Source organism: Mytilus trossulus, chromosome 7 (genome assembly GCF_036588685.1).
Source record: "Mytilus trossulus isolate FHL-02 chromosome 7, PNRI_Mtr1.1.1.hap1, whole genome shotgun sequence".
Classification (NCBI taxonomy): domain Eukaryota; kingdom Metazoa; phylum Mollusca; class Bivalvia; order Mytilida; family Mytilidae; genus Mytilus; species Mytilus trossulus.
In genome coordinates this window covers 3929953-3945379 of record NC_086379.1, presented here as the reverse complement: position 1 = coordinate 3945379, position 15427 = coordinate 3929953, and the positions used below count along the sequence as shown (strand labels likewise).

The following is a 15427-nucleotide window of genomic DNA, read 5'->3' as shown; positions in this document are numbered from 1 at the left end:
CACATAAAATTTGTTGACCAAACCTTAATATCGTCGACTGGGATATATCAGGAAAGTCAAAATAATTGAAACAAACTTATCAAGTCATCTTCCGGTTGCTGGTGAAACTAAAAAAAACCTCACTTTTACAGAACGCAACAGCCTGATAAATGGATTATCAGGTTATCTGCATATTGATATTGTAAAATATCAGCTGCTCGACACAATATGAAGGTTTTTTGATTGCGCTCACTTAACAAAAAGCTTCCTGTTATGACTTGCTGCTGACATTTCACAATATCAACATGCAGACAATAGCCTAGTCAATCTAGCTCTAAAATCACTCAACCTCCAACTAATTGCAACACAAGCTTTTTTTAGTGAAAACTATCATATAGACTTGTACTAACAACATACTAAAACTATACATCGATATGATTTGCGGAAAAGGTTATTTTGGGTGAAATATGTGGTTTTTAGAGAAAAAATGCTGAAAACTGGAAAAGAAGAAAAATTAGTATTTATTGTTGCATTTTTAGACCTAAAGCTTGTGGAAGACAGGAAACCTTATCTTAATAGACTATAAAGTAGTTCATTAGCTATTATTATTCATATTGAAGTAATTTTGAGGTGAAATAAGTGATTTTTAGTGAAAAAACATCGAAAACTGGAAACGCAGAAAATCTTCATTGTTAATGGTTAATATTTTTGAAATTGATCTATAAAGAAAAAAGAACATACTATTTTATGTTTATTTTGTGAAGTCCTTTAGTTATCAGTATCAATATTTGGGTAATTTAGTTGAATATATGTTTTGAGACAGAAAATCCAATAACTGAAATTGAAAAAAATCTTGGTTATTGGTGGTTAAAACTTTTGAATTGGGATATAAATAGTAAATACTTTCTGATGTTTATCGTTAGAAGTCCCATAGAAATTAGTATTAAAAAAATGTAATTCTTGTGTAAAATATGATGTGTACAGTAAAATTGTGAAAATGGAAATAAAAAGCTCGGTTATTCATGGTTATTCATGGTCAAAACTTTTAACATAGGATCTTTATAGACAGACTTTATTATCTTATGATTATATGCATTTATATGTATTCCTCTTGTTATCGATATAAAAAATGACCAATTTTTTGTGTGAAATATCTTATTTTACAAACTAATTACAAAATAAGAATGAGTTCATAGTACATTGATGCCCCACCGCACTATCATTTTCTATGTCCAGTGGACCGTGAAATTGGGGTCAAAACTGTAATTTGGCAAAATTAGAAGGATCATATCACAGGGAGTATGTGCACTAAGTTTCAAGATGATTGGACTTCAACTTCAACAAAAAACTACCTTGACCAAAAACTTTAATAGAAGCAGGGCGGACGGACGAATGAATGAACGGACGCTCAGACTGAAAGACATAGTACCCCTAAGTGAGGGGCATAACAAATAAAAAAAAATAAATCTTGGTTACTTTCAGTTTAATTTTTAAAAACGTAAAGTCGAGAATGGAAACAGGAAATGTGTCAAGAGAAAACAAGTCCCCTGTTATTGGTCTTCGACATAGCAATTAATTTCGGCACACGATGGTGGGCTTCAGCTGACCCCCTTAATTATTGTGTACATTAGTTCAGCGAAATGGAAACCAGTCTTGAAACTCCAATACATACACATGAACCAAAATTATCAACAACAAAAACCATAAATGCAAGACAAACTAAGGCTAGGGGTTTCTGACTTGGCGGATCAGTGTAATAATGTGGCTGGGAGAAAAACATGTTGTTTTAGAATTAACTCTCTCATAGTTTCTCTAGACAATGTAGATAAACACACAGTAAAACTCAGTTTTTAAGAAATGCATTTTATGGAAGTTTGAAACTGCTATCCTTTTGTAACTGTTATGTATTTATAGTAATTACATATGTAGCTATATTAAACCAAGGACTATATACGTCCCTGATTAAACCAAAAATTAGATTGTGTTAAAAAATAACTGTGAATCAGTTTGGTTACTGCCTTTGATTTAGCCATGTTAATTGCTGGAAGAGTTATTTTTCTAGTAGTGTCATTGCATCGTTATTGATTGTAGTCCTTTTATGTGTTTTTTTTTTCCATCAGCTACTTTTTCAACATTTGAATTGCATAAAGTCACAGTTAAACACAGACCAATTTTACTTAGCAAGCTCTATCAATATCCAGGTTTAATTTCAGATATGTTTCAGATAAGCTTTTTAATTTTTTGGAACATACACTAGTTCACTGAATTAGCATGAAATGTAGAAATTGTTTAAGGCAATTTCAAGAGAAACTTTGTCAATATAATAATGATTATACCTCAAGAGCTTAAAGGAGTAGGGGGGGCATTAAGGCATAGTTTTGGCCCAAGAAAATAAAATGTTTGATAACCATTTCAAATTGGCACATAATGTTTAGAAATGCATAGGCTCAAGAAATATAAATGAAAAACATAAAGATTTTTATCTGATGACGTCACAATTACGTCATGATATGTACTGTTTTTACAAAAACGATGAAAAAACAGATTTTATGCAGTTTTCTGTAATTATTTCCCTCGAGGAAACATCCTGCGCAGCCGAGAAACAACAAAATAATTTAACAGAAGCTTTATTATATCTATTGGCATGCTCTCACCAAGTATAAAGTTGTTTCTTGGGTGCGCACATACTTTTTCAATCTAAAATATGCTTAAAATTTGATGAAAAAACAAGGAAAATCACGAAATTCAACAAAATATGCACATTAGGTCATGATTTGTTGCCATAGTAACTTGTTTGATGTCAAGCTTGTTTTTCTTAGTACCTTATACCTTAGTCAAGTTTTCAATAATTAAAGATTATGTGTGATAACTTTTAAATTTGCAGTAATTTTTGGGCCAAATAAGGGCCTTATTGCCCCTACTCCTTTAAATAGCAATTGTATCAAAGTTGTCAAATTTTGAATGTTGAAAATGAGATAAAGGCCGACTGTTGAATGAATTGATGGGATCACTTCCTGAAGTGTTAATAGTAACAGTGCATTGGTAGATCCAGGGGGTTCCGGGGTTGGAACCCCCCTTTTTTTAGCTGATCTATGCATATAAATAGGGACATATAGTTGGAACCCCCCCTTTTTTGGCCTGGATTGGAAACCCTCCTTTTTTAAAATGGCTGAATCCGCCCCTGCAGCGCCTTTTGTGTGTTCCCTGTAAACCTGTATGTGGTGGTCTGAAACATTAATCAAAGGACAATGACAAAAAACTAACATACATGGGTTGTCTGCTGTAAGAATATTATGGTCAAAGATATATATGTATATAAGGCCGTTTTTATTAAATAAGTTGGTTTACGGATCCGCCGACCCGAATTTTCGCTAATTCAAATAAAAATAAACGCATATTATCCTTAAAAATTATTTCCGCCGACCTCATATTTATCGATTTACTAAGAACATTTTAAACGGAATTTTTGTGTTTACGTTTCGTATTCTGTTTCCTATTACTGTACTAAAAAATCGTAAACCAGTGCACCGGAAACGTGACTGGTTAGCTTTCCCTGACACCCAAAAGCGAAAACTTGACGATTCCAGTCGCATCCGTCATCGGACATTTTCAATTTTTAACAAGTTGATAAAACATCATTTTTTTATTGATAATTTAAGAAATTAAGACATAAACGGTTCATTATCTTAAGAAAAAAGGCTGAAGCATTGTATTTGCAGTGTGTAGCAGTTTATTTGATAAAAAATACAACTCATCACCTCGAACATTTTTGCAAGTTCCGGTGCTTGTCACTCGAAAACGTACATCAACCTAAATTTCGACGGCAAAATAAGTTTGTTACTTCATTTAAACGTGATAAAAGTTGCCTCTAGTAAATGTTTAATCCATTTATTGCATTAAAAACGTCATGTTCCTTTCCAAATAACTTGTCAAACATCGTTTATTTTTGTAAATTTTCTTGCATTCGTCCGCCATTTACCGATTTCTAAACTACGGATCTGAACCGGACCAGCTAAGACCAAAATCTGTACTTTTACAATAATTATTATGGACGCACAGACGAAACAGCTGACAGACGAATATTGACCACAAAGGGAAAAATTATGTATGTCACATGCATTAAGAGACTTTTAGTTACATCTAATTGATTGGTGTCTATAATTCCCTATATTTTTTTATGGATTGAATTTGTTTCAAACTTGATTAAAGTTGCTTAACTCTGAGACTATCACACTAGCTAATATCAATATATTATGGACCAGGTTAATAACTTATATATTTTTTGATGAGAAACACTGAATTTCATACTTAAGATAGTTTTGAATTAAATTGTAATTGATATATTATAATTTCTTTACATTTTTCAAAATAAAAAAAAACAATTTAGTGCTAGATATTAAATATTTAGTTGGAAGTTTCTCACAAGAACCTAAGTAAACTTTTAATTTGAAATGTTACTTTAATTGTATACTCAGATATGAATTGAACAATATAAAAAAAACATTATTTACATATGACCCTTTATACTATAGTAAAATCCAAACATTGTAGGGCACCACACGAATGAGCACTTCTCCTTCAAATCTCACCACTTCTCCCTATCAGTTTCAAAAAGAGAAGTCACTTCTCCCTATAATTCTGAAGAAGTGTGAGCCCTACAGATATCGGTAAACCAATTAAAAAAAAAACAACTGGAAAGATCTAGTTTAAATTTATTTTTTTTCCCTCCTCCTACCCTAAGTTTTTTGGGCTGATGTCCGTAAACCAACTTATTAAATAAAAACAGCCTAAAGAAAATCATTACCAAGTTCCTTCTTTAAGATATTTCATTTAATTAATTTAATAAAAAGGAATCAGCTATAGCATAAAAACTGTAAAAATGTGGGCAACTTATGACCAGAGATAGTCCTGTTAGTTGTTTAAGGTTGCTTTCTTATTGACTTTAAAAACCTCAAATTTCTCTATATTCATAATTATTCTATATTACTCATTTGAACGAAACTAAAAAAAAAATTAATTAACATACACCAAAGCCTAAAGAATATTAATGTTTAGCTTTTAAGGTCCACTAAACTTTATCAGTGATCTCTTGGTAGTATGTTTGAAACCATGATTTATTGTAAAACCTTCCCATTCTAAAAACATAAGATGTTGTCTGATTAGCAATAACAAAAATGTCCACAAGAGATAACAATGATGAGGGTGTGGATGTTAACAACTAAAATAGCTCATCCTTAAAATATAAAACTGTTAAGACAATGAATGGAAAATTAAATATAACAGACAGCAAACAATAACCACCATGTACTCAAGGGCCACTTACTTGTGATAATCATATTCATAGTGTGCAGGGTTAACCATGTGTGCGAGCATGCACTCAGCCCTCCCATAATAAGGAACAGTTGTGAAATAGCAAACAACATAAGTGCAAATTGTAAAACTCAGTTTAAAAGGGCTCAACTTAAAAAGGTCAGCACAGAGTATATACTAAACAAATTAACAAAATGAAACTGAGTTCCAACAGCTAGTTCAAAGCTAATTACAGTTGATGAATAAATACTCTTGGCACCAACTAAAATATAAATCTGTACACATCCGATTAGAAATCAGTGAAAAGTGGGTTCAGTATTATTATTATATATTATATTGATGTTTTGGGAGGCGACTTTCCTGGTATGTAACGTCCACCCTAGTGGGTTTAGTGTTACAGCCAAAGCTTTTTGTATATGGTGTGTAAGTTAAAGTACTGAGATCATTGCTTATTACATGAGTAGTTTATAATTTGCTTCACGAGCCTGGAATTCATTCTAACATACAATCATTTAACACTCATCATTCTTTTTTTTCTGAAAAATATAGTTTGATTCTAAATCTTAACATGTTTGTTCAAGAAGAAAAATTAAAAAATGTTTTCTTTTTAAAACATGTAAAAGTTGTGGTAAAAAAATAAATTAAAAACTTTGAATTTCGAAAAATTAGTCTTGCAAAAAAAAAAATCAATTTTTAATGGCAAAAAAATGTTTCGAGAACACCTCCCCCTACTAAAATTAACTTAAACACAGGGGTAGATTTCTTTCAAAAACATAGTAAGATTGTGACTATGTTGGTTAATCTAACTCAGAATAGTCTTCTGTTATAGGTTACATACCATAACTATTGTGGAGAATTATATCTTCGAAATGTAAAATAGTGGAACACAATCTTGGTCTATATCTTTATTTAATTATACAAACTTTGAGACAGGAAAGTGATTCACTTGTAATTTTATTCTTTTGAATTGACAGAATTATGCATTGTATTGTTTTAACTAAACTGTTTTAAAAAATAAAGAACATTTTATGGATAAATTATTTTTTTTCAATTTTGGCAAATAAGGGAGAGTAACTCATATTACCTTACTTTTACTACAAATTATTTTCGTGAATTAAACCACTTTCCGCAAAATATATTTTTGTATAGTTTTAGTATGTTGTTCATAGATAGTAGCAGACTTGTTTTTCAGAGAAAAACCTTGTGTTGCAATTTCACTAAATTGACTAGACTACAACCTAATAATCTGTACATAGTTTACACCATGACAAGTTATAGATCAAGTTATAAAATTTTGTTCCAGTATAAGGAATTTTTAATTGGTAGGGGACTATGCCAGTCAATAGGTACAGAATGGTTGTTATCTTTGTTAATCATTAAACAATGCATTATCCAATTTATTAGAAATGTCTATTAAAAATAGTTTTTCGGTTTATTTTTAGTTAAGACAGAGAAGATCTGTATTAGGGATTGACGAGGAAGAGGTAAGTTTGAAAATTTGAAGAAAACAAACAAAATGTATTTATATTTGTGGAGAAATGAGTCAGTGATATTGTTTTCATTGGACACAGAAAGGAGTGGAACACAAGGAATTCACATATTCACCTCACCTATTGCCCAATCTCAGTTTAAACTGGTTCTAGTTTCATTTAAACTTTTATGATGAACACATTTAGTTTTTGTTAGGATTGTAGTTAAAACATAAAAAAAAAACAATTGACTGCTGACAGTGTTAGAGGATTGCTGATTTGAATTACATTATAAAATATTAAGGGTGTACTGGTGAAATGAGGTGACTGTACACTTCAAATAATCATGAAGACAGTTTAATACATCATAAGTGTTTCAATCATTGTTTAAATAATAATCAAATATAATTCAGTTAAGCAAAAACACAGTCCTAATGAACGCTAAGTTGATCCTTATTATAATTATTATTTGTAGGAAAGGAGAAACCTTACAATCATCAAGTCTGTTCTGGAATTATAAATTTAATTCTATTTATATCTGGTAGAATTTATTCTGTTACAAAAACTTGGTATAACTGGTTTTCTATGATTACACAATATCTGTATTTTACTTATAGAAAACCATAACATAAAGATTGAATTGGCACTATATGGATGACAGCCTATTTCAATGACTTGGTTAAATAAGATTTGTAGACAATAAAGATATTTAAAAATACAAAGATCATTGCCAAATAGGGGAAATAACTCTTGTCAGCTTATGATAAATAAGTTGTATACTTTAAAAAAAAAAAAAATACAGAATGATAACATCTGAAGATGCCCTTTTGTAGTAATGATGGTACTTTTAAAGGTACAGCCCTACTAGCTATTATGTTTCATAAAACACAAAATAGATATGATGTTCCATTTCATTTCTCTCAGGCCATAAATAAAGTAATTGTGTTTATTGTACCGGATCAACTCTTAACCATGTTCATATTTTGCAAGAAATAAATGAAAGAGGTTATATAGGTCTTTATGTTCTCTACAAAATTGTTGATATTTGCTTTAACTTTTAATATTTTTTTTGTTAATCAGGCAGACAAAGTATCTGATTCTGTGTTGGAAGGATTTGTTGCTGAAGTGGTTTACAAAAAGGCTATAGAAGCTATACCAGGTATTTATAGTTCTCAAATATTTTCTTTTAATTAGTATTTTTGTTTTGTATGTTGACTTACTGTACTACTCAGAGATGGCAAAATTCCCATTAATATAGTTTAACATATACAGCAAGTATATTTTTTTATCAAGGATACCAGACTCTTCGGTGATGCATGTATCACAATAATTATCACGACATTACCATGAAAATTTGAAGGGCATGTCCGTACAAACCGGTTTACTCTGTTATAGAGTTTTTTTTAAATCCTCTATTTTTCATCTTTAGTTTTTATATTCTAAATGCCAGTTGACGAAATCAGTTAACTTCATTTGCCCTTTAATTTGTTGATGACTTGTTTTTGTTTAACATGTTTATTATGTTGTATTATTTTAATTTTTAGTTTCTTGTGTACAATTTGGAAATTAGTATGGCGTTCATTATGATATCACTGAACTAGTATATATATTTGTTTAGGGGCCAGCTGAAGGACGCCTCCGGGTGCGGGAATTTGTTGCTACATTGAAGACCTGTTGGTGACCTGCTGCTGTTGGATTTTTATTTGGTCGGGTTGTTGTCTCTTTGACACATTCCCCATTTCCATTCTCAATTTTATTAAGTTTCTTTTTGGTTGAGTTAAGCCATTTCAAATTATATTTTTTAGTATGTCTTTTTTATGTTGTTTTGTTACACTACTGTCTCAGGTTAAAGTGACGGTTGCAGCCTGTCAAAAACATTGAAACCATGGCATTTTATGTACTAAGTCATGAGCATGTTGTGGCTGTAGCTTGTTGGTGTGATTCATATTTGTTTCTTTTTTCTGTTTTTAGGCAGTTAAGCTGCCTTATGCGAGCACCCTGGATTTGTGTTCTACCCAATAAATACTGAAATACGTGCCATTGTTATTATCTAGCTGGATCTAATGTTATTATATAACTTATTGGACATTTTTTTTCATACTTTTCATTCTGGATTACAAAAAATATGACCAAAAAAACCTTTTGATTGTTGATTTTCCCAAAAGTATTGAAGTTGCACATAGGAAGTAGAGCACATTAGGAATCCTTATGTATTTTATTATCCCCTGAGCTTTTGGCTAAGATGTCAAAGAACAAATGTATGAAATATTTAATTGCCGAAAATCTCTAAAGACAAGTAGTTTAGATTTTCCAAATTGCAAAACTCGTAGGAATATTGTTTGTCATCAATACGTAGTCAACTACGTCAGTAGTCTATTAAAATAAGTTCGACTGATCACGCTGTTGGCGGCAATTTTGAATTAGAATACGAAATTTCGTATCTTTTCAATTTGGACGCAGGGGTTAAAATTAGCGGTGGTCCGAGGTCTGTGACCTCCCATTTTTGCAGTCGGACTTTCTACTTGGTTACTAGCTACGCCCGACATGCCCGACGGACCTTGAAAGAAAATAAAAAATAACTTTCAAAACATTTTTTGGTAAAACAAGTTTTCTCATAAACAATCTCAAACTTATTTTCATCATTACTATCCATGACAGCGATGTTCAATTTGTTCAACCGCTAGATTTATACAGAAAATCCCCGACAAATAATGTGTAAATCCAAGTAGAATCGTATCTCACTCCATCTGTCAAAAACAACATTGAAAATAAAATGGCTGGCGGGGAAAAAAATTACAATATCGGATCCGATTCCGGAAGCGGATAATGATAATCCCGGGTTTGGCTATCATTTAAAACACAAATCCAGACAGGTGACAAAGTACATCTATGTATGGTAAATAAACATAAACACTAGAATTGAAAACCAAAAGATATATGTAAAAGAAAGAAAAAGCAGAAAACATTTTGTACACAAATTTTAATGTCAAAATCCAATACAACGTGACAGCTGGGAACAGTTTATCTTACAATATATATATGTTCCTGGTAACAGTATAAATTTTCTTTATCAGTGATAAATGTTGGTAATGCATGTTAGATGCATTTAAAGTTAAACATATTACTGCAATTTCAAGGGGTATTTTTTTCTTCTCAATTTTCATGGGTCAGTTAAAATAGCTGGAAGGTTTTTATATAAAAAAGATGTGGTATGATTGCAAATGAGACAACTGTCCACAAGCGACCAAAATGACACAGACATTAACAACTTTAGGTCGTCGTACTGCCTTCAACAATGAGCAAAGCCCATACCATTACATATAGTCAGCTATAAAAGGCCCCGATAAGACAATGTGAAACAATTCAAACGAGAAAACTAATAGCCTTATTTATATAAAAAAAATAACTATGAAACAAATATGTAACACATTTATAAACAAACGACAACCACTGAATTACAGGCTCCTGACTTTGGACAGGCACAAATAGTGCAACTATATATATGGTACCTGAATGTAAGCAAATCTTATTATATATAGGTGGAGTCCATTGGGCCACTGTACCTCCTCCTGTTTGATAACTTTGAAACAGATGAGATCCCCACCCCTTGACCATATACATTCATGTATGAGACTAAATAAATAATCAAATGAAATATAGGTGAAGTCCCGAGGGTCACCCCACCCCCTCATGTTTTAGAACTTGGAAACAGTCCAGATCCCCACCCTAAACCATATTTATTCATGTATGGGACAATATATAATTAATTAAATGAAATACAGGGGGAGTCCCTGGGGATCACCCCATCCCTCCTGTTTGATAACTTGGTAACGGTCGAGATCCCTATCCCTAAACCATATAACTTCATGTAGTGGACAATATGACAAATCAAATGAAATATGTAGAGGGAGTCCCTGGGGATCACCCCACCCCTCCTATTTGAGAACTTGGAAACGGTGGAGATCCCCACCCCTAAACCATATATATTTATGTATTGGACAATATAACAAATCAAATGACATATGAAGAGGGAGTCCCTGGGGATCACCCCACCCCTCCTATTTGAGAACTTGGAAACGGTCGAGATCCCCACCCCTAGACCATATATAACTATGTATTGGACAATATAACAAATCATATGAAATATAGGTGGAGTTCGTGGGGCCACTCTCCCCCTTCTGGATAGAGAATTTGGAAACAGTTGACATCACCAATCTTAAACCATATATATTCATGTATAGGACAATATTACAAATCAAAGGAATAATGCGGGGGTCCCTATGGTCACTGTTCATCCTCCTGTTAGTTGGAGAACTTGGAAAGATTCGAGATCCTAAACCCTAAACCATATTTATTCATGTATGGGACAATATAACTATTCAAATGAAATATATATCCCTGGGGATCACCCCACCCCTCCTATTTGAGAACTTGGAAACGGTCGAGATCCCCACCCCTAGACCATATATAACTATGTATTGGACAATATAACAAATCATATGAAATATAGGTGGAGTTCGTGGGGCCACTCTCCCCCTTCTGGATAGAGAATTTGGAAACAGTTGACATCACCAATCTTAAACCATATATATTCATGTATGGGACAATATTACAAATCAAAGGAATAATGCGGGGGTCCCTATGGTCACTGTTCATCCTCCTGTTAGTTGGAGAACTTGGAAAGATTCGAGATCCTAAACCCTAAACCATATTTATTCATGTATGGGACAATATAACTATTCAAATGAAATATAGGGGGTCACCCCACCCCTCCTGTTTGAGAACTTGGTAACGGTCAAGATCCCCACCCTAAACCATATATATTCATGTATGGGACAATATAACAAATCATATGAAATATAGATGGAGTTCCTGGGGCCACTCTACACCTTCCTGTTTGAGACCTTCGAGAAAAATTTGAGATCCTCACCCCTTAACCATATATACTCATGTATAGGCTTTATAACAAATCAAATGAAATATAGGGGAAGTCCCTGTGGTCACCATACCCCTCCTGTTTAAGAACTTGGAAACAGTTGGGATCCCCACCTCTAAATAAAAAGAAATATAGGGAGAGTCCCTGCAGTCACCCCACCCCTCCTGATTGAGAAATTGGAAACAGTTGAGACCCCACCTTTAAATTAAACCATATATATTCATGTATGGAAACTGATCAAATGAAATATAGGGAGAGTCCTTAGGGTCACCCTACCCACTCCTGTTTGATAACTTAGTGTACTGTTGAACACAAACTCAGATTTTGTTCCAGGGAATCAAGTCTGTTCATACTTTTACAAGCTCGTACTAAAGTCAATTTGAACTTCTAACAGTCAACCAATACTAAAGTTAACGAACTGCAATCATTGCAAACTTGTACCACTGCAGACTCATGACCATGAAAAAAATATACTTGATATATGTGTTACTTTTAAAAACCTTGATGAAATATGAATTATTTGCCTCAATGATTAATTCATTAAATGAACATAAATGTACAATATATGATTGTTAAATGTTTGTTCTTTTTAAAAAATCTTTAAAAAGCAAATTGAAGCAACAATATTTGTCTTATTATATAAACTTCTGCCAAGTTTACCTCTGCTTTTTTTTAGCTCACCTGGCCCGAAGGGCCAAGTGAGCTTTTCTCATCACTTTGCGTCCGGCGTCCGTCGTCGTCCGTCGTCGTCGTCCGTCGTCGTCATCCGTCGTCGTCCTGCGTTAACTTTTACAAAAATCTTCTCCTCTGAAACTACTGGGCCAAATAAACCAAACTTGGCCACAATCATCATTGGGGTATCTAGTTTAAAAATTGTGTCCGGTGACCCGGTCAACCAACCAAGATGGCCGCCATGGCTAAAAATAGAACATAGGGCTAAAATGCAGTTTTTGGCTTATAACTCAAAAACCAAAGCATTTAGAGCAATTCTGACATGGGGTAAAATTGTTTATAAGGTCAAGATCTATCTGCTCTGAAAATTTCAGACGAATCGAACAACCTGTTGTTGTGTTACTACCCCTAAATTGGTAATTTTAAGGAAATTTTGCTGTTTTTGGTTATTATCTTGAATAATATTATAGATAGAGATAAACTGTAAACAGCAATAATGTTCAGCAAAATAAGATTTACAAATAAGTCAACATGACCGAAATGGTCAAATGACCCCTTTAGGAGTTATTGCCCTTTATAGTCAATTTTTAACCATTTTTCGTAAATCTTATTAATCTTTTACAAAAATCTTCTCCTCTGAAACTACTGGGCCAAATTAAACCAAACTTGGCCACAATCATCATTGGGGTATCTAGTTTAAAAATTGTGTCCGGTGACCCGGTCAACCAACCAAGATGGCCGCCATGGCTAAAAATAGAACATAGGGGTAAAATGCAGTTTTTGGCTTATAACTCAAAAACCAAAGCATTTAGAGCAATTCTGACATGGGGTTAAATTGTTTATAAGGTCAAGATCTATCTGCTCTGAAAATTTCAGACGAATCGAACAACCTGTTGTTGGGTTGCTACCCCTAAATTGTTAATTTTAAGGAAATTTTGCTGTTTTTGGTTATTATCTTGAATAATATTATAGATAGAGATAAACTGTAAACAGCAATAATGTTCAGCAAAATAAGATTTACAAATAAGTCAACATGACCGAAATGGTCAAATGACCCCTTTAGGAGTTATTGCCCTTTATAGTCAATTTTTACCCATTTTTCGTAAATCTTATTAATCTTTTACAAAAATCTTCTCCTCTGAAACTACTGGGCCAAATTTAACCAAACTTGGCCACAATCATCATTGGGGTATCTAGTTTAAAAATTGTGTCCGTTGACCCGTCAAACCAACCAAGATGGCGACCATGGCTAAAAATAGAACATGGGGTAAAATGCTGTTTTTGGCTTATAACTCAAAAACAAAAGCATTAAGAGCAAAACTGGCATGGGGTTAAATTGTTTATCATGTCAAGATCTATCTGCCCTGAAAATTTCAGACAAATCGATAGTCAATTTTTAACAATTTTCATAAAATTTGTAAATTTTATTTTACTAACACTTTCAACTGAAACTACTGGGCCAATCATTATAGATGGTGATATATGTACGCAGCAAGAATGTTCAGTAAAGTTAGATCTACAAGCACATCACCATCACCAAAAACACAATTTTGTCACGAATCCATCTGTGTCCTTTGTTGAATATTCACATATACCAAGGTGAGCGACACAGGCTCTTTAGAGCCTCTAGTTTACTTAACTGCCTACAGCGCCTTTGGTGCTTTGATTTTTTTATGCTCCACCTAGGGGCATTATGTTTTTCCGTCTGTGTCTCCATTGTATATCCCTCTGTTTGTCCAGCTTCAGGTAAAAGTATTGGTCAAGGTAGTTTTTTTATGAAGTTGAAGACAATTCAAGTTGAAACTTAGTTAGTACACATGTTCCCTATGATATGATTTTTCTTATTTTAATGCCAAATTAGAGTTTTGACCTCTATTTCAGGGTCCACGGAACATAGAAAATGATTGTGCAAGTGGTGCCTCCACATTCTATGGACAAATTTTTGTTTTTTTTGTAGAATATAGGTTTTCTGGTTCAAGGCACTGTGTTAAAGACTGTACTTTGACCTATAATTGTTGACTTTTGTGACTTGGATGGAGAGTTGTCTCATTGGTACTCATACCACATCTTCTTATTTCTATTTATTCTGTCCCAAGTCAGGAGCCTGTACTTGAGTGGTTGTTGTTAGCTCATGTCTATCATATTTGATATTTATAAATAAATTTATTATGAATTAGGCATCAACTCAGGTAGATACTTTGTTTCAACAGCATTCATACCACATCTCCTTATTTTTGTATTAGCATGACAACACATGCATTATTGTTTATTATTAGTCCTGTGACTTGAAAAGGATACTAGTAGAAAAGTTTCAATTGTTTGAATGTTAATTAAATATCTCATCCACAGAAAACTCTTTTAAACCAAGTGTTTAATGACCATTTTAATAGATATAAGAACAGTGATCATTTGTCCTAGTTTCAACTTTTCTAAAATACAGATAATCATACTAATATCTCCACCACATGAATTTTAGAATCCTCAAGTTTTGTTGGACCTTCACATCCAACCAGCAGTTGACCACTCTTGTTGATATGTAAACAGGTAGGATTACATATTCCTTCAGTTCTGCCAATTCTGTTCAAGAGTTTCCCATCCATAGAAAATACATGTATTGCGTACATATCACATACAGCAATTAGTCCAGTAGGTGTTGTGACTATGTCATTAGGGCTTGTAAGATTTTGATTAGTCCATTTGAATATTAACTTCGAATCAAATACAGAAAGGTTATGCTGGTCACAGATAATTATGTCCCCATTGGTATTCGTTGTTAAACTGTCTATATTAATTTTCCAGAAATCCAAATCCCTTTTAGGAAATCTATATGTTTCTAAACAATATCCTTTTTAGCTCACCTGGCCCGAAGGGCCAAGTGAGCTTTTCCCATCACTTTGCGTCCGGCGTCCGTCGTCGTCCGTCGTCCGGCGTCCGTCGTCCGTCGTCGTTAACTTTTACAAAAATCTTCTCCTCTGAAACTACTGGGCCAAATTGAACCAAACTTGGCCACAATCATCATTGGGGTATCTAGTTTAAAAAATGTGTGGCGTGACCCGGTCAA

At 33.2% G+C, this 15427-nt stretch overlaps 1 protein-coding gene across 1 annotated transcript in view; it reads left to right on the top strand.

Moving 5' to 3' along the window:
- The window catches only part of LOC134726109 (U3 small nucleolar RNA-associated protein 6 homolog), a 142227-nt gene that overhangs the window by 8554 nt on the left and 118246 nt on the right, over positions 1-15427 (top strand). Inside the window, exons 9-10 of the mRNA XM_063590506.1 lie at positions 6732-6773; positions 7839-7917. Coding sequence (XP_063446576.1) covers positions 6732-6773; positions 7839-7917 — 121 coding nt within the window. The remainder of the gene's footprint in view (positions 1-6731; positions 6774-7838; positions 7918-15427) is intronic.